Source organism: Sitophilus oryzae, unplaced genomic scaffold (genome assembly GCF_002938485.1).
Source record: "Sitophilus oryzae breed Bouriz unplaced genomic scaffold, Soryzae_2.0 scaffold_1985_pilon_pilon, whole genome shotgun sequence".
In the NCBI taxonomy this organism is placed as follows: Eukaryota; Metazoa; Arthropoda; class Insecta; order Coleoptera; family Curculionidae; genus Sitophilus; species Sitophilus oryzae.
In genome coordinates, this window is record NW_022146707.1 from 38,165 (window position 1) to 66,133 (window position 27,969).

Sequence of the window (27,969 nt, forward strand, 5' to 3'; positions counted from 1 at the left end):
GTTTCCTTGTGACCGCTTCGATCCGAACCCAATAGACCAATTTGCTGCTAGTGAATTACATCGCCTTTTCCACAACCTTACATGCATAACCCAGTACACTATCTAAATCATTGTCGAAAAATCCATTCTCTTATTTTCGACGACTACTTTTTAAAACACCCTCGTAGTTTCTCGTTTCTCCCAATAACCTACGACCAGTGTCATAAAACTCACCGGTAATACCTCCACGCTCAGGGTATCTAATACTCTGATGAAAAACCTTAGGGTATAAATATACAATCATACTGATATAGCTGTTGATTCTTATTTAATTTTTCTCTTAATTGAAAATCCTACTCTTGTAGGTGCCGCAAAATAAATGAAATAAATACAAAAGATGAATAATGTACCAAGTACGGAGAATTGGCGATTGTCCCTAACCCTATCATAAACATAAAAAAGTAAACACAAAAAAATGCTTTAAACCTTGTCTGCCGGGTTATACCTATTACTAGAACTGTCTCCGTTCTTACAACCGTAATAAACTTGTCGGCCTTTCCTTTCGCCCGTAATAGCATAAAAATATATCCAGCGTACCAAATATTACCTATAAATTAGTTATAGTGTTCATGTTTCTATTCACTTTTACTTTGAATAAAACAATAAGGGTTTACGACAATACTTAATTCTATATGACGACATGGGAATACTTTTTAGCATGTCGGTTATGCCCCCGGCTTAACTCTTCGCAAGCAGCTCTACTAAGCAACCAAAATGCCGCATCGGTTAAGGAGAAGGATAGCTAACAGATTTTGCTTCTAGAGACTGGCTGTGCGATTTCCTTGCCATGATATTTACGCTTTAATTCCCGTTAATTACTTTCCCGCACCCATTTACTTTCAATAATATTCGTTTCTAACTTAAATAAAGATAAAACATATCTATTTGGAATCGCCATTCTTCTTTTAAAACAAAATACTATTCTCAAAAAAAAATTAAAAAAAAAAAAAAAAAAATTCTAATTTTAAAACAAAAATCCGGTTCCTTGTACTATTCTTTAGAGAGGAAACCAACAAAACCAAAACCGAAAACATTTTCGGAATTTTCTACGTAATTACTCTTATCGTTGAAACAAAAATATATAAAAATATAGAATGCATTTCCTAAGTCTGTAATAAAAATCCAAAACAATGTACAAACTAAAACTTCACTTTTAAATCCATAATTTAAATTTTGTTAAATTTTTTTTTTTTTTTTTTTGTTTTTATTATATAATTTATTATGTAACTAAGAAAACATCAAAATAATAGAATTATAACATTTTTATCACTAAGATCCATTAACAAACATACCAGAAAAATAAATTTCAGCCTGATTTTAAAAATATTCATTCAACTTATTACAATTATCACCTTAATAGGATAAATTGGCCACACCAACTAATACCAATGCTGCCGCACAAAGCTGTAAAAAATCGAGGTAAAATGAAATTCTCTTTCTCTGGGTTGAAAACAAAATAAACCAAAACAAGAATTACTTACTACAAATTAGTTTTCCAAGATTCTCAGCCGCAAACCAAACAAACAAAAATATAACAAAAAAAGGAATAATCTAGGTCCTACAAATTAATTATTTTTGTATCCCCTGAGCTGCCACCAAATTTGGCAGGATAAATCTTTCGTATCAATCACCTGTCTGTGGTATGGACTATTTCCGGTACTGCAAAACAAATAAGCCGAAACGAGTTAAAAATCGGGATGCGCGTACCTAATTCTTTTGAGCGTATGTTTAATGCTTTGTCTTAGTGCCTGTTAGTCTCTCAAATCCGGTCATGTAAATTCCGGTCTTCACCGCTTTTATCTCCGTTCCGTGCCTCATTTCGAGACTTTGGGACTGCTCTGAGATATTCTGTTCAAGGCGACCCTGGCTTCAAGGGTACTTTCGGAAACAATTCCGGTCATTTTACCAAGAAACGGCTGAGTTTTAGAAACATTTAAATTTACTATTAAAAGAAAATAAAGAACAAATAAAATATATATATAAGGATCGAAATTACTTTTTATATAAAAATGGAAAAGAGATGGAAAAATACAAGAAAATTGTCTGGTGTCTGCTTTGTTGAAAATCTGATAATTACATAATCAATTGAACCTTCATTACTAAATCTTACTACAACACATTAAAAATAATTTTAGAAAGAAAATTAAAACATTTTTTTATTTTTATCTTCAAAATTTCATTCGGATCACAAAAAGGACTTAAAAACTACAGGGAGTCACATCGTGAACCTTACCGAATTTCGCGAACCCGAGAGAGAACCATGTCTTTTAAAAACTTAAACCGAACTAACTTTTCAGCCTAAAAACAGCCCCGGGGTTCCAACATTACAGGGTTGAAGGGTGGTACATTCGGTACTTAGCCAATAGGATCATCCCTAAAGGTTTGTTTGATTGGTCAGCTTGACACCGCCCTTCAAACCAAATTGGTTCGACCTCCCGCTGTTAGATGGCAGTACTATGACCATCTTACGTATTTAATTCTCGTTTACGTCTAGTTACGTGCTTTCCTAAAGTTCCCAGATCCTTTACAAAACATCCGGCGATAGTTACATGTTATCAAGGGTAGTTATTGGTTTTACAATGTCCCAGCGTTATTATCTACGGTCTATCTTTACACTTTTCTGTTTACTTCTAAGTTCTACAGTTTATTTGTTTTGGTTCTTCAAGTTTCCAAATTCTAAAATAGCTGGAGTATTTTTTTCTCGGTTTCCGCTTCATTCTCGCTAAAAAGATCCTCTCCCGAAACTAATAACCGAAAACATTGACTTGAATGTAAAGCGACAAGTAGGGAAATAATCTGTTAAATAAATATAAATAATAATATAAAAGAAATAATCTGTTACAAAGTCCGGTAATAGCGTTTCGGGCATCTGTAGCTCCTAGAACAAAAAATTGGAAATTTTGTTTTAAGCATAAACATTGGGTATGTACAAGGATGTATTTCTGGAAAATATTTTAATTTATATGGTTCCGGTGCAGGAGGGATCGGGACGATTTTTAATATTGAATTCTTGTATTATTATTGCATTTTTGGTTTCATTCAGATTTTACATAATCCTAAGATATTAGTATGTGAAATGTTCTTGTTTTCAGAGATATTGTATGCGGCAGCAAAATAGGTCTCTTTTTAACCTTCATTAAAAAATATTAAAAAAAAAAAAAAAAAATTGAAAACAAAACCATATTTAGTATTTCAATTTCTTTAGATCTTTTAGGTTCATAATGAAACTTTATAAGATATTGAACACTCCTGTAGATTATTTTTATTAGATAGAGAATTACAGAATGGATATTATTTAGAGCCAGGCTTCGGGGAAATGATGAGCCTGCAGATACACGCATTGTCCCCATATTCTCCCAATGGTAAAATACGAGAGAAAAAACATTGGGTGGCTTTGATAAAAAATTTACTGTGGAAAATGCCATATGAAATATAAACCGCGAATATTTGCGAAAATCCGCGAAAATTCCACACCAAACGTTCGTTACATACCGTTTAATTTTCCATCCATTGAAAACATAATATACAAGGCGTTTGGTTTACTCTGCCACAATTATGTAAGTGTTCCATTTAAAAAATAACAAAGAAAAAATATTTTTATCAATTTTATATTTTGTAAGTTTCGTACCTTGGAACAACCTAGTAAGGCATATACATTTCATTACAATTTCGCGGAAGCAAAGCTAAGTACAGAGCATCTTAAATTAAATAATAAAATATCTACTATAATTTCTCGGGATTCTCAAATTAATAGTTCTTTACTTCCTTGGGTCATTTTCATACTAAAAATATATTTTTATTTTTTATTAATAATATCTTTTGAAACTATCGAAAGACATTTACTCATAACTTAGATTATGTAAAGTGATATGAAAGGAAACCAAAATGCAATAATATACAGGGTGTTACATTTCAAAAAATTCATCCCGATTCACTCACAATTTAAGCCACCCCGCTGGAAGTTATGAAACATGCAAAATGCTGTTCTTGTAATACATCCTATGGAATATACTTTAGATTTGCACTTAAACAAAAATTTTTTTTTTTTTTTTTATTCTAGGAGCCGACATGTTGCCCGACGCATTATTACCCTGTAGGATAGGATGAGCAAATATTCTCAAAAGATATAGGAACAAAATGTCTCGAGATTTATTAAAGTTTTCACTTCAATCAATGTCAAATTTTTTTTTTTTTTTTTTTTAATTGAAATGTTTATTTTGTTTCGAAATCCATTTGATAATTTTAGCTAGACGCACAAATTATCATTTAATAAAAACTTAAAAAAAAAAAAAAAATTATATATTTGCCCTAATTGGGAAAATAAGTTCAAAAAAACTCTCCTCACCGTTCTCCTGGACTAGTAGTCCAAAAGCTATTACCTAACAGCTACCATCTATCATCTCTATTCATTGTCTGATTTCCCTCTCCTAGTTTTTAGTTTTGCATATTCTGTAGCACCCGGCCGTAATTGCTCAAGTATACAGAAAGCGTTTCTCTCATATCACGCGAGGCTCTGGTGAGACAGTTTGTATTGAAATGAAATTTTGTGAGCATATGAAGGTGATCAATGTTCAATATTATCTTGTCTCCCATACTGTATAACTGTTCGATCAAATTCCTTGGCACTCGTGTTTTATCATACAATACATTAGGGACACCCTGTAGAACTTTTATAAATATAAATATACTAATATTAATATATAAATAAAAATATACTAATATATAAAACCCACTGATTAATCACGATAATTCCGCCAAATCTCAAACCCACTGAACGTGCGAAGCTCTGAATTTAAAGCAGCTCTGATTCTAGGGTGTAGAGGTTCGATATACATTTATTTAAAACAGTCAAGTTTCCAAAAAAACGCTTAAACACGTATATTTTGATTTATTTTGTTCTTTATATTTTAAGATTTTTTAAAAATGTATACAGGGTGTTTCGAAAAATCTGGTCATTGATTAATCACGATCCTGCTTAAAGCGCTCGACATAAAAAGCTGATTTTTGGAAAACAGATTGACTTTAGGGTGTAGAGGTTCGATAAGAAGGGATTTTTCGAAACTCGAATTCTAAGGGGGTGAAACTATCCCTCAAATATTAAAATATTTTTTATTTAGAAACCGGTGAGTTTTTCGCAAAAACTCTTAAACACGTATATTTTATTTTGTTGTTTTACAGATTTTAAGACTTTTTATAAATTTATACAGGGTGTTCCATAAAATATGACCATTGAGTAATCACGAATCTGCTTAAATTGCTTGACGTTTAAAGCTGATTTTTGGCAAACGGATTGACTGTGGAGCTCGCTGTGGAGTGTAGAGGTTCGATAAGGAGGGGTTTCTCGAATCTCAAATTCCAAGAGGGTGGAAACGCCCCTCAAATATTACAATATTTGCTATTTATAAAACGGTTAGTCTTTCGGGAAAACGCTCAGACAAGCATAATTTATTTGTTTTTTTTTACATATTTTGAAATTTTTTTAAAAAATCATACAAGGTGTTTCAAAAAGTTGGGTAATTTCTTAACTACGATTCTGCTTAAACTGCTTGACGTAAAGCTTATTTTTGGTAAACGGATTTTCCGAAAGTCAAATTCCAACGAGATAAAACACCCCTCAAATATTACCAAGTTATATAATAATATCGACATATTGTTTTTTCTCACGCTGACATAAATGTGAGAACATTTTATCCAGTTTGTATGTTAATGGAAATTCTTGCTTTGCTTTATCATCACCATTACAAATGATTAATATTATTTATAAAAAACTTTCAGTTAGCCTACATATGCTTCCAAAATTTCATTTCAATATAAACTACCGTTCTCCTTGGAGCCTTAAAACTGAGTCTTAAAACAGAATTTTTTATATTTAAAGATTATGTTTATTCTTAAATTGGCGGGTCATCTCAAAATAAATTATGATCTTAGCGTCTCGATTAAAGACTCAGCTCAAGAATCCAACAAATACGAATTAACTTGTCCTACTTTCAAAGTTCTAACCGTAAAACTTGTCAGCTATCGCCGAACTTCCTTACCACCTATCCAGGAACGGAAAATTCCACGTGAATTCGATTTGGAACTTTTATTAAAGGGACTGGGCATTGTTGAAATTAAAGAGTTTCGCTATTATGTCACCTTGGAAAGCTGGAGAATTGAGTCAGCGTACGTTATCTAGGACAAACAATTTTCTGTTTTAAAATAAGCTCCACTTTATTACAGAAAAACAACAGGGAAAGCTGCCTAGTTTTTATTATTTTAAATGGCCAGGAGCTACTTTTTTAAAAAACTTGGTTTAACATTTTCTTTTTAAAGTATAATTTATTTTTTTAATTAAAAAAATCCTCTGTTTTTAGCTAAGAGAAATATGTAAAACTATGGTAATCGCAAAATAATTTCCGATGCACGTGATCAACTTTGAGTGGCAAGCGATGGCGACAGCGCTGCCAGATTGTGATAGATTTATGAGATAAAGCTTAATTTAAAATTGACAAACAATATATTTATTATATCATTTTTTTAAAGAGTTTTATGTTTTATTTTTAATTTAATAACAAATATTTTAGTAACTAATTGATTTATTTGTTTTATAGCTTATTTTAATTACCTATTAAACATATTGGCAAAAACTAGTCCACTATGAAGATTATTCTAAGCGTTTTTTTATTAGGTTTATTTATTTATTGATGTACATCTTACAATGCCATAAGTGACAATAACAAATAAGAGGGTGCTATTAATGCACAAACTAATAACACAGATTAGGTATCCTATAAGTATACAGATAAAAATCTTGTCCCTAATTCGTGGTACGAAAATTGTTTCTTATGACGATGTGCAAACGAGTCAAATTTCCTGTGCGCAAAAATAAACTCGCGTAAAATAACAACAAACAGCGTAATAGAGAGATATCGCTAAACCGAATAGCGTGCATGGACGTTAATAAGGCCAGGTGTTATTTTCTTTACGTGAGGTGGTATTAACTCTCTTCATTTATAGTTATCGGATCGGAAAAAATTCTGATCGCGTCGCGTCCGCTATTTAAACTTAACCTAAGTTTGAATTTAAAACTTTGAAATTGTTTTGTTTACTAGGTATTTTAAAACTAAAGGGCTAAAGTGCTTATTTCCAGTGCTTTATTGTTCAACGTCTGCCAGTGGGTTTAGGGCAACAAGCAACAAATTCTCTTAGAAGGGCTAAGTCGTCATCTGCTGTAAACCTAAGACTCTTTATAGGTTCTTTAGTATTGGAAGAGGTGGAATCCATATTTTGGGCCATATTTATTTAATTAAAACTAATCCCATCTACTTAAATATCAAATTACTTAATAAAACTAAAGCAATAATTCAAAACAATTCAAACATAACCTAAAATAAAAGATCTCGCCTGCCGGCTCCGGTTGTCAAATACCCGCACATGCCCATTTAAGCAATTTTTAAACGCTATCAGAGGTTATTTAGAAAGAGTGCTTGATGTAATTGATCCGCAAATTACGTCAGGTTGTATCGTTATTAGCGGGTGTTGCGTTAAAAATTGACTCGCGCATATCGTAACCATGATAAGGTACGCGTAAATACTGGATGACGCTATTCGGTTTTCCGATATCTCTCTAATAACTGTGCCGGTCAGGCGCTGTGCACAATTTTAGAGGCCATAAATGGGCGTGCTATGTGCGCAAACTAGTCACCTAACTAGTGCCCGATTCCGAAAATTGGAACCACGAAAAACAATAAAGAAAAAGCAAAGATTATGATCTGTATAATCTGTGCTAATAATCACAGAATTTAATAAAAACTAACTTTAAAAGTGGTATAATGTGCTTGTCACTTACTTCTCTGCCTGCAGTCAAGGATAATAAACGACCTTTATTGTCACGTTCTCGTTCAAATTGTTAATCAGGGAAGGCTACAAGCTCTTTGCTTCATTTATATAAATGTTTCGGCACATTTTCAACACACAATTTCAAGAAATGCAATACAAAAAATCGAATATTTAGTTCTTAAAAGAAATGTTTGTGCTTAAAAGTGCAATTTAAAAAAAAACTACGAAAATAGGCACAAAAACGAGAATTGCTCACAAAGATTCAACAACAACACGATATTATACAAAATAATTACTGACATTAGGATAATTGTCAAATAATAAAGGACAACATTGCTGAACACAACGCAATGTGACCAACATAACAATAATAAAATTCGGTTCAAACTAATTTTTGCAGCTTTAATCTAAATAAAATATCTGTTACAATCATTTGCTCTATAAAATAAAATGAATAGCTGCTTGGTATCTTAAATTATACAATAAATTTAAACATTTTTGCCAAAATTTCATTTAGTCAGGTTTATAGACTTTAATGTCAATGTCGATATGATTGATGACGTGCATCGGAAAATGTTTTGTGATTACTTTAGAAGACTTCTCCCAATTTTCCTTCTCCCATAGAATCTACAATCTACAATCCATGTTGATACAACAACTGTACAGGGTGGGTCAAATTGGACGCTTTTACAGGAAAACAACCATTTCTATAGGAGATAGACGAAAACTAATATCGGTGTCTGGAGCTCAATTTTTATCAAAAATATGATGGTGAAAACCGCACATCGATATCTGTTACCGTTTCAGAGTTACGGGGTGTTTTTCAAAAATGTTCATTTTTAACAAATCGCTGTAACTTTTTTGGTATGATAAATATTTTGTATTTTTATGAAAACCATTTCCAAAGCACATTTTTACGTAGAATTTAATGGTTGAAGTATAATTTTTTTTAAATTAATAATTTAAGAGTTATCAACACAAAAATTGATTTTTTATTTGGGACACCCTGTATATTTCTAATTAACTGAAAATAACTTAAAATTACCTTTTGAAAAATATAGCACACTTGATATTTTGTTATAGTCCCCTTCGAAATACAGAATTTTTAAAAGTTCGCCATTTTTAACTAGTAGACTTTGGACCCCTTATTGATGATCTGCCCCTAATGAAACTCGAAAACATATTTTTCTAGCAAGACGAGGTACTTCCTCAGAACTCTGAAGTTATCAGCGAATTTTTGCAGCCAATTTCGAGAATAATTGAATAGTGCTAACCAAGATCCCAGCCGTTGGCTGTCGAGGCCTCCGGAATTAGACCCTGTGGATTTTATCTTTGCGGAAGAACAAAGGTTCTTATTTTTAAATTGCCCATATAATCTAGATAAGAATTAGAAGTACTTAGCGGTTGGGCAAGAGTATCTTCCTAGAAATGTTCAATAACGGTCCTGTCTGTGTATAAGAGAAGAAGGTTGTAGCAAAATGTCATGTCTTGGTTTGTAGCAAAATGTCATGTGCAACACTTGTAGCAAAATGTCATGTCTTGGTTTGCTATTTATTTTTATTGTTATTAGATATAGTATAAATGGGTTGATGTTGTTAAATATAGTTTAAATTGTTATAAAATTCTACATCTCTCACTGCAAATATTATTTTCGTTTTAATTGCTGCTCACAGCTAGAATTTTTTTTGCATTACAGCCGGCGCGGGGCCGTTCAAAGCCTACTTATTCAAAGTGGACGAATTTTTAAAAACTCTATATCTCGAGGAGGAATCGAGCAAAATATCAAGTATGCTGTATTTTTGGAAAGATAATTTTAAATTTTTTTAAAAATATACAGGGTGCCCCATATAAAATTTCAATAAAATTTTCTGTCGATAATTCTTAAATTATTAATTAAAAAAAAACATTTAAACCATTAAATTTTACGTAAAAAGGTGCTTTGGAAATGTTTTCATAAAAATACAAAATTTTCCATAGCAAAAAGGTTAAGCGAATTGTTAAAAATGCCCATTTTTGAAAAATGCCCCGTAACTTCGAAAAGGTAACAGATATCGATGTGCGGTTTTCACCATCATTTTTTTTTGATAAAAATTAAGCTCCAGACACCGATATTAGTTTTTGTCTATCTTCTATAGAAAAGGGTGTTTCCTTTTAAACGCGTTCAATTTGGCCCACCCTGAACACATAATAAGTTAAACACATACATTGATTTGTATTGAACCAACATTTACAAGCAAAATATAAACAAATCGTTGGTTAATTTACAGTTTCATTTCACTACAGATCAAAATTTTTTTATGACATTAGATCAAGCCCCAGGAGTTTAAATCACTTGCAAGAATATTCTGTGTTTAGACATTTGTTATCAAAAAGAATCTACTAATTTATTTAAAATTGCGACATCGCATAAAGGGGCGTCCAGACCAGATGAGTGAGCAGTAACGAGCGCGAGCAAACATTTATTCAAATTCGCTCGTGATTTCTGTTGCTCTCGAGCACATGATCAGCTTCCGTCCAGACCTGGCGATTATTTGTATGTTCGGCGTTGATCGGTGTGTGGCACTTCATGTTCATAATGTCGGAAATAATTATTGCTCGTGCGTCTTTCATTGTATTTTATAATTTGGTGAAACGTCAAAAGAGAAAACGACTGCAGAGGAGATGGTGGAACATAACTCTTTTTAAAAATCGAGTTTCTCATGGTGTTAACAATTTATTAAACGATGTTGAAACAGAAGATTCTGGAAAATTTAAGAACTTTTGTCGGATGTCACTTACAGATTTTAATACCTTATTAGATTTAATTGACATAAAAATAATGAAAAGTGATACCAATTACCGAAAAGCAATTTCACCTAGAGGAAGGCCAGCTATAATCTTACGGGCCTTGGCGATTTTTGTACTCCTCTATTAGTTCTAAAACAACTTCATTCGGCCATTCCATTTTTGATATTCGATCGCAAACGTGGTAAACAAAATTCCGTCCAAATCGAACGTGCAATAGCGCGAATTTTCTTTGATGTACCGACACGGCGTGGAACAGCGTCGAGCGCGACAAGCAATCATTCGCTCGCTCGCAGAGCCGTCCACAGTTAAGCGTTCACATAGAACATACCCGAATTCTTGCTCGCTCCTGCTCGCTTATCCGGTCTGGACGTCTCTTAAGGCTGTATTTCAAACTTTAAACTGTCAAAATGTTGGCAATAGATTGCCAGAAAGTTTATTGCGTAAAAATAGACAAAAAAAAGAATATGGATAAGAAAATGATTCATCTAATAATTTAAAACTTGAACTACACATATAGGTACGTCTGGATGTAAGAAAAAACAACAGGAAACATTAATTCGTAACGCTGTTTGTCCTCGACTTAAGCTAGGAATTCTTTACCTAATTTTGTATTTCGGATTCTGTGTGATCATATTTATATGCTCATATTTATCGCAAATATTAATAATAAACTTCATATATCATTTTCTTCAGACTACTTTACTTGGCGCCGTTTTAAAAACACCACTTGAACGCCAAAAGTTAATCTGTAGTCAACTGGAAAGTGACACAACTTATTTGAACAATTTATATGATTTCTTGAATTTAGACGGCCAAAGTAAGCATTCTAATGAACTAATTCATGTCAAATAAATTTGTTAAAAGTGAATATAAACAATCAAAAGTGATTACCTTCAAATGTAAATAACTGCGTCAGATACACGATGATTGAAGTATTCTGCGACACCATATTGCTGGCGTCTATGACCCATTGGCATCTTATTGGCACTTTGAAAGCATCTGAAATAATAAAAAACTACAATTACAAAATGAAAAAAATTCTAAGAGATCTTCAAGTTTTATAAATCTTTCAAGGGACTCTACTCCTTATAAACAACATTAACTATGTTTATAAAAATAAATTGACTTCATATGAGATGCTGACGTCTTCCTAGGGACGTCTACTGGCAGGCAATTTCGAATAAAGTTTCAAAAAGCAGTCTATTAAGGTCCCAATAGAGCTTTTGTCATGCAAAATCGATAGCTCCGGCACAAAGACCTAATCTAAACCTGCTCTTCCTCATATAAACTTTCTTTTTTTCTTTACCGAAGTATAATAAAGATTTTCCGGGTGAAAATTTACTTTGGTGAAAAAATTACTTCCACGTGTACAATACGATCGAAAAACAGCGTCGGATTAGGCTTTGAAATTACTATCGATTTTTATAAGGGCCTCAAAAGTTTTCAAAAGAACCCGGTAAATTCTAGTACCATATAAGTTATTTTATGATTATATTAGGATGTCTCAGAAATAAGTGCAAATATTTTAAGGAGTAGTAGATCTGTATGGTACTCCCTACATGCATCGTAAACAAATTTCGAAAAAAGTCTTAAATATATTTTTTTTGCAAAAAAAAATCATGGGTGTATTTCTGTAGTAGTAGCGTTTCAAAGTAGTTTATTTTATTTTACAAAGAAATAAGTTGGTACAATGGGAACGCATAGAAGAAAATAATTTGTTTAAGATTTGAGTGACAAGGGATTACTTCAAAATATTGTGATTTTTTTTTCACTGTATAAAACTGAAAAAATTTAATCGAGTTATTTTATTTAAAAAAAATTACGATATGTGTTAATATAAAACAAACAAGGGTTCTCTGGCGATCTCTGTTCACTGACTGTTAACTGTAAACTATGGTCTGCCTCAACATTTAAGTTTCCATCGAGTTTTCCTCGACTTAATTTTAAAGAACACGAAACAAACGCAATAACACAGTCTAAAATACAAAATGGAAAATAGTTATCACTGCTATTTGACATAATTTGAGTGACAGGAAATTAATTGTGGAATGCTGTGGTCAAATGTCTTTTGAAATGAAAGCGACCTCTGGGGTTCCCCAGTGGTCAATTTTGGGTCCTCTTTTATTCAACATTTTTATGAATGGTGTTGTTGAGCGTTCGAATGTCAACATTTTATTCTATGCGGATGACATGAAGATGTATTCACGGGTGAGCTTTTTTGATGATTGTCGTAAGCTTCAGGAATCGCTGGAAATAATCGCGGACTGGTGTAGAGATAACAAACTCCCCTTAAATATTGAAAAATGCTCTGTCGTTTCTTACAGCTTAAAACAAAACCCAATTTTGCATAAATATTTATTATATAATGAAGAAATCCGACGTGAAATGACTGTTTGTGATCTTGGAGTTGTGTTTGATTGCAGGCTGTCTTTTGTACAACACATATCGGAGATTGTACAGCGGTCTTTTAGAGCCCTGGGCTTTATTATTAGAAAAGCAAAAGAATTTTCCTGCCTTGACGCACTTAAGCTATTATATTTTACATTTGTTAGGTCTAAACTGGAGTACGCATCTGTTATATGGTCACCATGTTACCAGACACATATAAATAACATCGAAGGTGTCCAGCGACGGTTTCTGAAGTTTCTTAGTTTTAAAATAGATGGAAACTATCCTTGTATAGGCTACTCTCATGATGAACTCTTGGAACGTCATTCGTTTTCTTCTTTAGTGGATCGCCGCGGAATATTTGACATTAAGACGCTGTATGGTGTGGTTCATAATAAAACAGACTGCTCAGATATTTTCAATAGGCTGAATATTTTTGTTCCGAGAGCAGCAGCTCGACACTTCAACACATTTTATGTCGACGCTTCTAGGACTAACATTAACAAAAAATCTCCAGTTAATAGAATGCAACTAGCCTACAATCAACCCCAGGGCAGTTTGGATATATTTTCAGAGTCCAGCTTTCAGCTTTAATTACTAGTATCGGCTTTTTATCATTTTTTGTGTCAATTTTGTTGATCTGATCTTTGTTTTTTACTTTGTATATATTTTTTTTGTACCTTTTATTATAATTAATTTGTTTTATGATCTATAAATTGCTTAATTTTAATTTGTAATCGATACAGTACGACCTATTCTGTAATTGGCGCTTGCTGTTGAATGGAGTACATTAAATAAATAAATAATTTGACACAAAATTATAACCTATAATTTGGTTAGAGCAAAGGGTAAGAGTTTCACAACTCTCAAAAATCTTAAATCGAGTTCATACGCATAGTCGTCCGTTTGTCGTTCTTCGTTCCGTCAAACCAACAATATTGAAATATGATCTGTCATTTTTGAAATGAACCAATAAAACTGGTTAAAAACAACAAGAGGCGACGCATGACGGATTTATATACTAAGGCTGGCAAAGGTTAGTCTTGGGTCGAGATTTCCGTATGTAAGAAGAGTACAATGCGTTTATAATGTACTGAACAAAGAGAGGACAGTAAACACGTTGCCAAACATATGAAATAAACCGAGAAACTGTGCACATCGCTAAGAGACGTGGAAGGGGATATAGCAGATTTGTCGCAGTTGACTGGTCGACCCAAACACTACCTCTGTCAGTACTTAAAGTTCTAGGGAAAGGTGTACGTCATGCGTCCAGCTTCACGATTTAATTACGTCTCGTGATACTTAATTTCGTCCCATTGCTGCCAAAAGTCACTAACTTACTTTTTGTTACTTCCGAGAAAAACGCATCTAAAGATGAATTGCATTGCATAAAGATGTTATAGTTAGTAACTATTCGGTATCAAAATAAAACATAAATAGCCAGAAATTGTAGCTAATGACTTTTTCAATCGATTCTCCGCTTCAAAATATAGTTAGTGATTGAACTTTTGGTTGTTCGGAAAATGTTAGTTAGTGACTTTTGGCAGCAATATGACGATTTGTTCATTTATCAACGAATCGTTGTAATTTTCCCTACAGCTTGAATTTTTTTAAGTGCAAGCTAGAAACACTTGCCTTTTTGGTAAAAATAAGTGGAATTGAGGGGGTGTTCGATAGTGGTCGCGCTATTAAAACTCTGAATTCAAAAATCGATATCTCGAAATCTATTAGAAATAATAGATTGTAATTATTTCAGGAACCTTGTTAATATTTCTGCTGTATTTTCTTTGTAGACAGTACGTGAAAATCTTTATCAATAAAAAAATTACACGATTGCTGAAAATTGCTATGCTCTAAAAGTAAATGGATGGATTGTTTACAATTTTTCAATAGAAAAAACCGCCTTATCGAATTTTTCTTATGTAAACATATTGTAAAATATCCGATCTTGAAAATAAAAAAAAAGTTTCAATATCTAAAGTGGTTCTTAAGTTATGGCCTCATATGTGTTAAAAAGTTGAGTTTTTAAATTATCGCGATTACTGACGTTTTCTCGTTATAAAAATAATGACACCCTAACGATATCCTTATAATTCTATTTCAGATGCCCAGAAACATGTCTAATGATTTTATCTAGTTATCTCTTGAAAAAAGTCTTTTTAAAATAAGCGGTTTGCTATCGTGATTTTACTTTACTTGATAGGGAAAGGCGTATCGGCAACGCCGCAACAGCACACCGTCGCGCGTCGTGTCGGTCGGTCGTATTTCTCTCACTCCGACTTAATAAGATCCCTATGCGATTTACTTCCACACATGTAAAGCCGACCCAAAAGTAACAGTTGCCAGCACGGTATAAACTTATCCATAGTTAACCAGTTAAAATACTTGCCATTATTTCTGAGACACCCTGTATTACGTACATTTAAGAACTTGTAGTATATTATTTTTTGGTTATATTTTATTGTATTTCGTCTCTAAGGCATGAATATAAAACTAGTATAGATTCTTTCATTAGTAGTTTTATTCGTAAACTTATAGCGTATTATTTTATGGTTGGATTATTTTACTACGTGAACTCTACGTGAATCTTTTATTCTTTAATAATATCGTGCTTTATAGTTGAGGAACAAAGTAATTAAATGGAACGGTCTAAATCCAATTTTCGTCGGTTCGTATGTAAATGCGAAAGTCTTTGAACTGCAGCGCATAAATCGTCCAAATAAGGCCCTAATGGAACTTAAAAACCTATTCAATTTAAACCATGGAACGGGTGCTGTGCAGTTTCTAGATATGCATCTTTAGTGATTCATTTTATAGAGCTACTGCCAGAAAGAACATACAGGACCTAACTTATGATAAATTTATAATAGGAAAATCAATAAAAGTTGGACTGCACGTCATCAAAATATATGACGAATGCACGTGGCAATGCTGCCAAGGCTACTTTTTTATTTTGACTTTTGCCGGAAACAAAATTCGTAATTCTGTCACCCATTTTCACTTCAATTTTAGACACAATATATACAGGGTGTCTCAATATTTTGTGGACTAAACAAAAATCAAACACCTTAGTTCATGACAAAAGGTTTGATTCCTTCTCACCCAAGACTTTATAAAAGTATTAAAATTCCAAAAATACTTATTAGTTCTATGTCCACCGAAATATTGGGACACCCTGTATATATTGTGTCTAAAATTGAAGTGACCTTAGTTCATGACAAAAGTATCTTTATTAATTGTCATTAATTATAGGCACTGACCGATGACTGGGTCATGGATTCTGCTGAGTATGCAATATAGTTGCAACATATTTTCTATTGCTAAATATGTTACAAACCATCAATTAATATTAGATACAGGGTGGTCTATACCATCATATTGCAATATTATATATAGGGTGGTCTACCATCATATGAGGTATAATATGATTTTATGGAATTTACACATTCTTCAGAAATGGAAATTTCAGAAATTTATAGAAATAAAAACCAGCCTACATATACCTAACCTATAGAGACTTTTACCATATATTTTTTTCCAAAATTTTAACAATATACGAAGAATAACTAATATAAGAAGAATAAAAAGAAAAGAGTAAAAAAGATAAGAAAATATATGAACGTGAACATTAGGATCGAAGTAGAATTAGAGTAAATATAATAAATAGTAGGGCCCTTTTAATCTATAACAAAATATACTTAAGAATAATTCTTAACTATGTATAATACATTTTAGTACGATTCATATGAACTAAAATTTGCTTATTGTCCTTAAAGATGGTTACATTTGGTGATACATCTTCTATTACTTCATATGGACCCAATAAGCACGGACTTGATATTTTGTCGCCCGTTTCGTTTTTTAATAAACGCAAGTCGCCCTTTTATATTGAACAGCAAATCTTTTGTCTGATTTTTCTTTTCTCTGTACTTTTGATAATATTAAGTTATTTCTAGCGTCATTTTAAACCGTTTGTAACCTATACTTTAATGGGATAGGGTAGCTATTGAAATTATAAATCGGTTCAATGTCTTTAATAAGGTTATTTGGTATTTGACATTGTATTTGATTTGGTATTTAAAAACAAGAAAAAATAGGTAGAGGCAATATTAAATACTGTTCGTTTTCAAATTGTCACCCTGTATTCCTCGATGACATAGATAAGGCCTGCTGTACTTAACTTAACCTTTAAGCTTTAACCAGAATATAAGATTGAGAAAGGATTTTGGTAATAATTTTAAGGTCTTTGACGAATTTTATTGATTGATTTTAACTTTTATTGATTTCTATTTAGGTAATTTTCTATAGTAGTAGTTTTGTTTATATTTATTTTTTATTTTTGAAATGTTAGTCAAGCGGTATATTTCTAAAAAACTTGAACTAGTTCCTTTCTATAAATATCTTCATTGTACTTTCTTTCAATTACATGAATTAGTTATATTATGAACGAAGTTATGAATAATTTAGCTCAGTGAGCGAATTGTTGTTCACGAGCAGCCGGAAATGGACAAAAGAAGAAATGGAAATTGCCTGCGCCATTTTACAGCGAGGGGAAACAAATAAATTTAATATTTTAGTTAGAGGAAAAGGTAAACAATGCCTTGCCGGCTGCGCAAGTGCATTAAAAGTTAATTATTTAAAAGCAGCCGGGCGTTGCAACATTTTGTTGTTACTAATAGTGCTCCACTTACTTTTTTATTTTCATATTTTTATATCCGTTTATTATAACTATAAAATATACATTTTGTCTGGTGAAATTGTAGATTGTACACTGAAAAAATTAATTTGTGAAATTAATAACAATATTCTAATATAATTCTTTAGTTTTACAATTCGTTTGTAAAATCGCTGTATGGCTAATTTGTGGCATGTTAGTAAATATGTTATAATATATCTTTATAGTCACCAATATTCTTTGTGAATTTATGTTAAAAATATATAGTATCTACAGTAAATTTATTTTTTCATTGTAAATTTATCTTTGAAAAACGCCAACTTCTTGTACCATTACTATAGAGTAACAACAAAACATAACATTTTATTACAGTGAATTTACAATTTTTTTTTGTAAATTCACAAAGCGTTATTACATATTAATAAATTTAATAAAACACCTGTTTATAATTATAATATTTATTATAAAGGTTAATAAAGTCAGAAAACAGAACTTGTGTATGTAAGATTCTCATTGCCATCTCTTCTTGTCTAGAAGAACCCTACTGGATTCTGCGCCTAATCAAAACAAGAAAAAAATGCCATTAGATAAAAGATAAAAAAAACATACAAGAAAAGGATATCTAATCAAAACAATCAAGTTACCAACTAGAATATGGAGAATATGGATGTATCCTCTACTGTAGTTCTCTATTAAATTTGCCCTCCGAAACACAATCTGAAAGAATAAATAATACTTAGAGAATATGTTGATATAGAGAGATCATGGAATAATTATGTTTACATAACATTAAAATGCAAATAATTATAATAAATGGAGATTGTGTTTTCTAAGAGGGCTGGCTTTATATTTACAGAAACTACATAACTAACTACATAATATACATAATTAATATAATATACTTACTCTTAAATTATAAAAACACTAATCACCCACGCTCTGGCACTCCCTCCTGTTCAAAAAACTGCTTAGATTAAAATGTTCTTCGTCGTTCCTCTAGCTACATTTTTATTTCAATCGATTACTTAATTCGCATCAGCTGTATAAGAAATCACGTGACGTGGTGTCGCTTTTTACTAAATATATTATGGTAAATGCACCCAAGTTTTAAAAATATGTCTAGAGACATTTAATTTTGCTGGCACCTAGAGTAGGAGGACTTTATTTATATAAAATAGCTCTAAAAGTTTAAAAGGCTCATGGCTCATCAGCTGATTGGTTATTTTTCTCTATTTGTTTCTGTCTTTCGTCTTTATTTCCTTTTCAACATCCTTTTTCCATCTGGTTCTCGGTTTACCCGTCCTTCTCTTTCCACCTATTTCACGTTTCATTATCATACTAGGAATTCTTGCTTCAGCCATTGTTTCAATGTGTCCCAGCCATCTCAGTCTTTGTGCTCTTGCTATTCCCGTTATACTCGGTGCCCGATATAGTTGCTTTAATTTTTCATTTGTTCTTCTGGTCCATATGTCTGTCTATCTTCTTTCATCCAAAAATCTTCCTCAGTATTTTTCTTTCCCGAATTGCTAGCCTCGAACTTTCCATTGCATTGAACAACAGCACTATTGGTCGTATAATTGTTTGGTACATTCTGATTTTTAAACTGTTAAAGATGTTCTTCGCCATTATTCTTGCCACAATTTCCTTAGTTACATTTAGTTATCTTAGAAATACGGTTCCTATATATGAATATTATCTACTTCCTCAAAGTTATATCGTTTCCCTCTCTCGGAATCTCTTTGTAGACATCCTCCATTCTCAAAATCCCTACCTGATTACTCCATAAACTTCGTTTTCTTCTCATTCTCCCTCTAAGCCTACTTTTTGCGCTTGATCTTCTAGTCTTTTGGTCACCGATATCAGCTTTTTCCGATCTCTTACTAAGATATCTAAATGCATCTGCAAAGGCTAAGCATTGATCATCTGCAAAGGCTAAGCATTGGTGTCTTTTCGTTCTCGGAGGACTTTTTTTTGTCTAATTTGGTCAGCTTCTCTAAGCATTCTTTGACCACCTTCGAACTGATGGTTTCTCAGTGGATCGCCCTTAAGAGTCTATTACTCTGTACTTTCGGGTCGCTCTCAGGGGTCTCAATAAAGCGGATGTGTAGCCAAAGGAAATATATTTTATATTTCAGAAATATGCCTAAAAGCGGTCAATATTATTGCGCAAAATTTCATATTGTGCAATAATACTGACCGTTTAGGGTTTACATTGAAAGGTTGCACAATATATTGCGTCAATCAAAAACAGTTTGATTTTTATTGTGCAATAGTGATTAGTTTATATCGTGTGGATAATATTGCACAATAGTTCAGTATTCAGTATATTTTTCTTTTCTCTGCGTGTTTGTCTCGCTGCTCGGCTCAATTTAGAATATTTAGATCAGTGGTTTGTCAGCAAATATGGGTTCAAAAGCAAAAGAGGAAGAAAAACGATATATTTTAGAGGTCATCCAAATGTACCATTCTTTGCCAGGTTTATTACAAAAAGCAAAATATATGGCCTCTTTTTTTATACCAATCTTTCATCCATTTACTTCGACACTTTTTACCGGTTAGTGCCTACCTACCATAAAAGTGGAAAATAAACACCCCGATTGCAAGTCGCAAACATGTAATTTAAAGAAGTGGCTGGAACTACCCGAATCTTCAAATATGACTCCATAAAAGACCAAAAACTTTATAGTAACTTTTCAAAGTAGGGGTTACGAACAAGTGCTACCATAATGCCTCCAATAAGTTTTTGTTACTTCATAGTAACAATTTAAGTTACGGGGTAGTCGCGGCCACGACATCTAGTTACTTCTAATTTATAGTAGCATTGAAAGTAGCAAAATGGTTACTGCTACCTTCATAGGTCACTATAAAGTAGCCGTCGCTCATCCATTGCCACTAAAAAGTGACGGGGGCAAAAACGGCTACTTTATAGTGACCGTAACTTAATATACCCTAATAAATGAAATTGCCTCAGATTGCATCTCTGTTTTAGTGTTTTCTTTTACTTGCTTTTAAGGTTTATTAAAATTTTGTAAAATCCCTATGGTGAATAAAAAGAAATTTAGATATTCTAGTACTTTCTACCGAAGAATTAAACAAAAGGAATCACTGCGAGCCGATGCATCAACATCAGAAACAAAAACTAAATCTTCCTATAATCCTACTGATGAACATTATAAATCAGGTAGTGACTGAGATATGTTTGAAGCTGTTTCTGTAGATGAGTGTAGTGTTAGTTCATCTGAAACTGAATCTCAGAGGAGAACTAATGTGAGAACCAACAACAATATAAAACAAGAGCTAAAAGAGTGGGCGTTAAAATACTCTATACCACATGTATTTCTGAATAACATAGAAACACTAATAATAGAAAATGCTCAATAAGTAAAAAATGACTTCAAAGGACGAGGTGGAACCTTATAGTGGCACCAATGGAATGTATAGTCGCCACCGCCGCGATCGGTGTAGCATAACGCTCCAATTAAGTGGCAATTTGGTGGCGCAGGGAACTTTCTTGGAAATCACTTTATGGTTCCAAAGAATCGTTGACCATGTAGTTCCGAAAAAGTTATTGTTTCTATAAAGTCGCCATTGGATAGCTACAATTGTCACTTTATCAACCCGAAGATTTTAAAGGTCCAAATGGATAGGGTTGGCCCAATATGTTATTGTTCCCGGTACTTTGCGGAAGCATATGAAACTATAAAGTATTTTTCAGATTAAACGGCCATATTTTTTTCATGAATTTTTAGACTAACAGCCAAATGGCTCAAATATTATGCGTTTTTAAGCTAAATATACCTAAATTAAAGCTTTTTTCCTTAGTTGTTTTGTTATTTCTGAAGGTGGACTAATAATTTAAAGTTTGACCCCGGTTTCAAGCAAATTATTATTATTTTTTAATTACAAACATGAGTTTCTATTGCAAATAATATAATAATTTGAAATATTTCGAGAGGCGCTCGAAAATTTTGTTATATAAACCCACTATTTTATTCAGTATAGTTGATTGCGCTTTGGAATTTACCTAAAAAAGGCGTTAAAATCGCACGGTTAATAACAAATAACGAGAAAATAATAACGACTTCCATAATTATTTTTACATCATGACATTTATTTTTATAAAATGTGAAATTGCATGAAGAGGTCGCTGCGAATAAAGTTCAACAGTTTAACGAAAGTTCCACATGTCGGTGGCTAACACTTGGCTGCCACGAACCCGCGACTAGGCAGCTTCGTAACGGATAAGTCGCATTCACCAGTAGGCTACTTTATAGTAACACATTAGTAAGTCTTTTAGTGGCAAAAACTACCCGAGACACTACCCGGCTACTCAAAATCTAGTAGCTGCCGATGGTCACCGCCCACTTGGTAGTGGTTTTGATAGTAGCAGTTACGTATCTGCCACTATAAATGCTAGTTGGGTACCTAGATACAATAATAAAATTTCTTAAGGCAAGTACACACATTCGAGTCGTATTGCTCTCATTTCATCAAAAACAACAACCAATTTTTATTATTCCATTTCAACGGTTTCGTCTGCCCGGCTCAGAAAAATCTCTAAATAATTCATAACTGTTTGTAATTGAAAGAAAATACACACAATGAACGTAATTTGAGGCAAATCACTTCGTTGCAGGCCGAACGGGCTTTAGAAAAGAGGCGAAAAAACTGACTGTTTATATTAAAAAGTAGAAAATAAACGACCAGTATGTTTACTCTGGAAAAGTAATATTGAAAACTGTTTTCCCGGAATGCGAATACAAATCATTCTGCAGCTTTCGGTTCGTAGTAATAAGTTGGGAATTGATTTTAGAATTTATTTTAATTAAGTTCTATAAAGTTGAAAATTGGAAATATTTACCTAAATTTTATTTGGTAATCAGCTTTACGTCAACAGAAATAATATTTAACTTATTTTCAGCTGTTGAAGTTTTGATTTGGAGTTGTAGCTAATTTTCATATTTATTTTTAATATACCTGAATTTGAGAGGTGTTTTATCAAAATATTTTAGAAATTACGCTTGGTGTTTATAACAAATTTAAAAAAGTTATTAAGAGATGGTACCCTGTGGCGTAGAGGTACAGCTCTCGTTTACCAAATCTAAAGGTTGTGGGTTCGAATCCTACAGTCGGCATTTCATCAGCCGACTATTTTTAATAAAATATAAATAGTTTGGGTACCTAGGTCGACTCAGCCTTAAATGAGTACTTGGGATTTACAATCCTGAGGTAATAATGGGCGGTTGAAGCGTAGTGTTAGCCACATTACCTTCCTTGTATACCGAATGGCAAGCTGTACCTTGCTACTCCCAAAGCGTTAAACGCTATATACGGGAGCTATTATATTATTTAAGAAAAATAGTATTTTGCTTTTATTAAATTTAATTATAAAATATTTCAGGCATGCATTTTAAATAATAATGTATATGAATATAAAGGTGGACGTTAATAGTTATTTATGATAATAAGTGCTAAAAGTGGTATGAAGAGTGGAAGGCGGAGTGTCCCATCCCTTCGAACAAAATAAAATCACTTTTAGCACACATATCATACACTATTTTTTCTACAAACAAGTTTATGCTCGTATATATCAAGGTATTATTACTTTTTACGTTAATGAATAATTCATAATATGTCATTCTGAAATCAAATTAATTATGAAGTTTATGGTTGCTAGGGTAATTGAAATCGCTTCAGTGTTAAAAGTAAATCACGTGACTTACTTTTAGCACTGGTGCTAAAAGTAAATTACTTTTACCATCAGTGACATAATGTCATAACATAATGTCACATTTTAGGCACTGACAGCATGCGTTAAAAATTACATTTTTACTGACGTTTGTAGAAAAACATTTTTTTGGTGCCTTCTTCCTTTTAACGAAAAACTACGGGGATTTTTTTTTTGGTTTTTAACAAAAAGAACGCATGCCGACGGCCAATTGAAGTTTGCTAATGAATTGGCTATTAAAGTGGCAATTTAGAGTCAATTTCAGTTGGCCGTCGGCTCTAGTGATTCCCACGAGACCAACGAGACGAGACTTTCATAAAGTCTTGTCTCGTCTCGCCGATAAAATAAGAAGTCTCGTATTGAGTCTCGTCTCGGAGCTTCCAATCTCGTTTCGTCTCGCGTCTCATACGAGAGTCTCGTGAAAGTATCGAAATTTCGTCATACATAATCCTTGTTCCAGTCCAGTACGGGATATGTATATTTATAGTTTGTACAAAACAACCTTGGGATCACGTGACATTTGTAAAGAAACCTGAACATTTTTGTAATTTATCTAATTTTTCTTGTTTATTTTTTATTAACTAATCGATATTTATTAGGCTACAACTAGCATTTAAACATTCAGGGTGTAAAAAAAAGATTGATCTCAAGTCACGTGTTCCCAAAGTTGTTTTGTATGAGCTATAGTTGCTACGTATAATATAAAAGTAGGATGAAAAAAATTACAAATGTTGAAAAATAAATCATATATTTCATAGTAATACGTAAACACAAAACAAAAACTTAACATTAATTTTGAAAAAAAATCATACATGTCATAGTAATACGTAACCACAAAAGAAAACCCAAAAACTTGACATAATTTTGAAAACAAGTAAAAACAATAATATAGGTACTAACAGCCTTCTCGGTCGCAAATGTTTTTGTTTTTCACCCAGTCATCTAGGCATAACAAACATCGTGCAGATTCACTATTAAGGCGATTTCTCTGTTTTCTAATGGTTAACGCAGCACGAGAGAATAACCTTTCCGCCGAGACTGAGGTAGCTGGTCAAGAGATCTCGTGCCATCAAACTTAAAATGGGAAGTTCAGAACCATGAGTTCTCCACCATTGTAATATATCTGTGTTTTTATCACACCGGGGAATTGAATAGTATTTTTGAAGCTCCTGTATCCATTCTCCTTCGGCAGGGATTGGATTTACTGCGTACAAGGCAATCAATTACAAAGTCCGACTTTTCAGGTCCAGGATTTTCTCGTCCTTGTTGTCCTTGTTGCGCCACCGCTGTTTCTGTCGAACGTTGTCCCTCTAATTGATGAAAATAGACTTTACAAATATTTTGAAATTTCTGAATCGAATTATCTTTTAATTCTTGGCCCCATTTTGTCATATCAAACGTTTCTAACTTATGACGTGGATCGAGACTTAAAACTGTAGCATAAATCGAGTTCGTTTTACGATAATGCTTTAGTATTTTATCTCTGGCAGCCTGAAAACCAACAATAAGCTGCTCTTCGACAGGGATTCGATTTGTTTTTCTGTCCCATTTAAATATTTTGCTCTCAAGATTATCTATTAGTATATATTGATATATACAACCACCATAGGTAAGGTGACGTACTTCTCTCCTCCGAGTTTTTTGGAAAGTATTTGAAAGTTGATTAATAATTTGTGCACTTCTTCTAGCAGTATCCATTCTTTATCTCTAAGAGCATATGGTTTTAAATCAACAACATTTTGACATAATACACCGAGTCCATGTCTGCCTTTAAGAGCTACTTGCAACATAATATCATCACTGGAATTCCAGCGTGTAGGTACATTCAACACAGGTGTCAGTTGCCGAGAATTACCAGTTGCTTCACGCGCTCTTCAGAACTTAAGTAAAAGTTGGTTTTTAAGTCAAGGTTTTTCAAGTGTTCATCTGCGAGACTCTTGTACGAGACACGAGAAGTCTCGCACGAGACTCGAGGCGAGACCTATAAAAGTCTCGTCTCGTATTGTCCGAGTATCGTCTCGAGTCTCGTCTCGAAAACGAGACGAGGCCATACGAGATTCTCGAAAACGAGACTTTCGTTGGAATCACTAGTCGGCACGTGTTCTTTTTGTTTAAAACCGAAAAAAAAAAATTACCGGTAGTTTTTCAACAAAAGGAAAGATTTTTTAGGCGCCGGAAAAAATATTTTTAACGACCACCCTAATGTACCTGTATATTTTTATTTATTCTTTATTTTCATTAATATGAGAATTTTAATAAATGTTTTAAAAGCCAGTCATAATGTGGGAAATATTTTAATAAGACGGGGGAATATTTTTGGTAAAAATATCTTTGTGTCTGCCTGCCCTTGCTTTGTTGTTTTCCTTTTGGTTGTTATTTTTGGTTTCGTTTCGAGATACAATTTTTTTTTGTATACGTTTCAAAGACCTATCTTTTGAGATGTCTGTAAACAATATTCTGGTGTTTTTATACTAAATTTGATACTAAAACAATATCATAATTGGTTAAATATTTCAATTTTTAGAAATATTTTTATAACAATATAGGTATAAATTATCTGGGAAATTTAGGGAATTTTTATGAAGCAAGTTGCATAAAATCCTGAATTGTTATACTAAATATGACAGGGAAACCAACTTTACAGTTGCGTAAATTCTGGAATTTTTGAGAAAGTTTCTCTAAAAGACGCAAAACGATTTTACATTAGGTTAGAAAGTGGAAAAATGTTTTAGTCTTATTCGACAGGGTAAAACTTCGAACGATTTTGAACAAAAGTTTCTTTTATTATGTGTGTATAAAAAGATTTTCTTTATTCTCCATGGAGTGTTATTCACGCTATTCGCTGCGGAACATTCTAGCTAAATGGTTATATTTTTATAAATAGTAAATATTGGAGTTATTACAAGACTACTAGGGCTACAATTACTAGTACTAGGGCTACTAATTACTAGGGCTACAGTTGTACTAATCACAGTCATTAGTTTGATATACCGGTTGCGTCTCAAAAGTGCCTCACCTCTATAACTTGTTTATTTTTTCAGAAAAAAAAAATGAGATTTGGCGTGTTAGTATATGGCATAAATTAGGATTGATTGACGTATTTAATTGGTTTTGGTCACTTCCTGTTTCACCGGAAATTACTAGAACTTTTGATATTTAAATGGCACCCTTGGTATTTTTTTACTTTATTCGATAGAAAATGACATTCTGAATAGAATGATATATCATAATAATATGTCAACTTTTGACATTCTCGCTTATTAAAAAATCGTATTTTAAAATTCAATCTAGAGTGCCATGGCTATGTTAAAAACACTAATTCTTAATCAAGGAGTCTTGGAAAAATAGATTTGATCTACTAATCTTTTTAGTCTATTGTCCTGGTCAGTTAGAAAATGCTCAAATCGTATTTTTAATCATATTTCTATTTTCTCAAATGGAACGAGGAATGGAACTCTTTAGCATATTTGGAAAAAGCATTTTTTTACGAATAATTTGATACCACACATTTGGTATTTCGAGTCAAATTTTCGTTACGAACTGCAAATTATAATTTCAAATAAACCATATGTGAAAATGTCAAAAGTTGACATATGATATGTCATTCTATTCAGAGTGTCATTTACTGTCGAATAAAGTAAAAACATATCGAGGGTGCCATTTAAAAATCAAAAGTTGTCGTCATTTCCGGTAAAACAGGAAGTGACCGAAAACAATTGAATACGTCAATCAATCCTAATTTATATCATATACTAGCATACCAAATCTCGTTGTTTTAACTGAAAAAATAAAAAAAGTTATAGGGGTGAGCCACTTTTGAGACGCACCCGGTATGCTAGTGTGATGACAAACAAATGTTGGAAAGACACCAAACCGTTTTTCCAAATTTTCGTAGGGGATAAAATAATCCTCATTATAATTTATCCACACAAAAAGTTGCAAAAGTGCTTTAATACTTCAATTCATATGCATGCATCTAATAGACCCAAAGAATATATGGAATTGAATAAATTAATTATCCAGCCATACTAATGAATCTATCTCATCTCAAACCTCTACTATTCCTCCCCCACTTAATAACTGAACCTACCTGGAAAGTTGGGGGTGGCTAGGGTGCCTCTGGCGGCGGTGAAAGTGCCCCCGCAATCTCTTCGGCCCCCTGCGGCTTCCACCCCGCTGAGAACAACCAGCAGGAGCGACGCCGAAGCTAGATAAAGCCGCTGCCACATCTTCGCATAGAGATTATCTCTCAGAAGTTGTCCATGTCGGATCTGAAACAATTTAAATCGCTGTTAGTACGTTTGTTTTTCGGTATAAAAGGAATAAGAATTGAGCGTGGCTTTTAAAATGACTTTCTAAATATATTGAACTTGAGAATTATTGAAAGAACGATATTTTTAATAAACTGGCTAAATTACCGCCGATGTTTTTAAATTTTCGATAGCAGCGCTCGGTACGGCAGAAATCAGAAGAGTTCGGCTCTGTATTTCACGCAGTTTCGGTTACCTTTTGTGTTGTTCGCATTGAAATAATA

At 32.8% G+C, this 27,969-nt stretch overlaps 1 protein-coding gene across 1 annotated transcript in view; it reads right to left on the reverse strand.

Moving 5' to 3' along the window:
• LOC115883804 overlaps positions 1–27,689 on the reverse strand; it is a 39,787-nt gene extending 12,098 nt beyond the window's left edge. Inside the window, exons 1-2 of the mRNA XM_030902209.1 lie at positions 27,526–27,689; positions 11,536–11,643 (exon numbers count right to left, since the gene is read on the reverse strand). Coding sequence (XP_030758069.1) covers positions 11,536–11,643; positions 27,526–27,664 — 247 coding nt within the window. The 5' untranslated portion in view covers positions 27,665–27,689. The remainder of the gene's footprint in view (positions 1–11,535; positions 11,644–27,525) is intronic.
• Between the last annotated feature and the right edge of the window lie 280 nt (positions 27,690–27,969).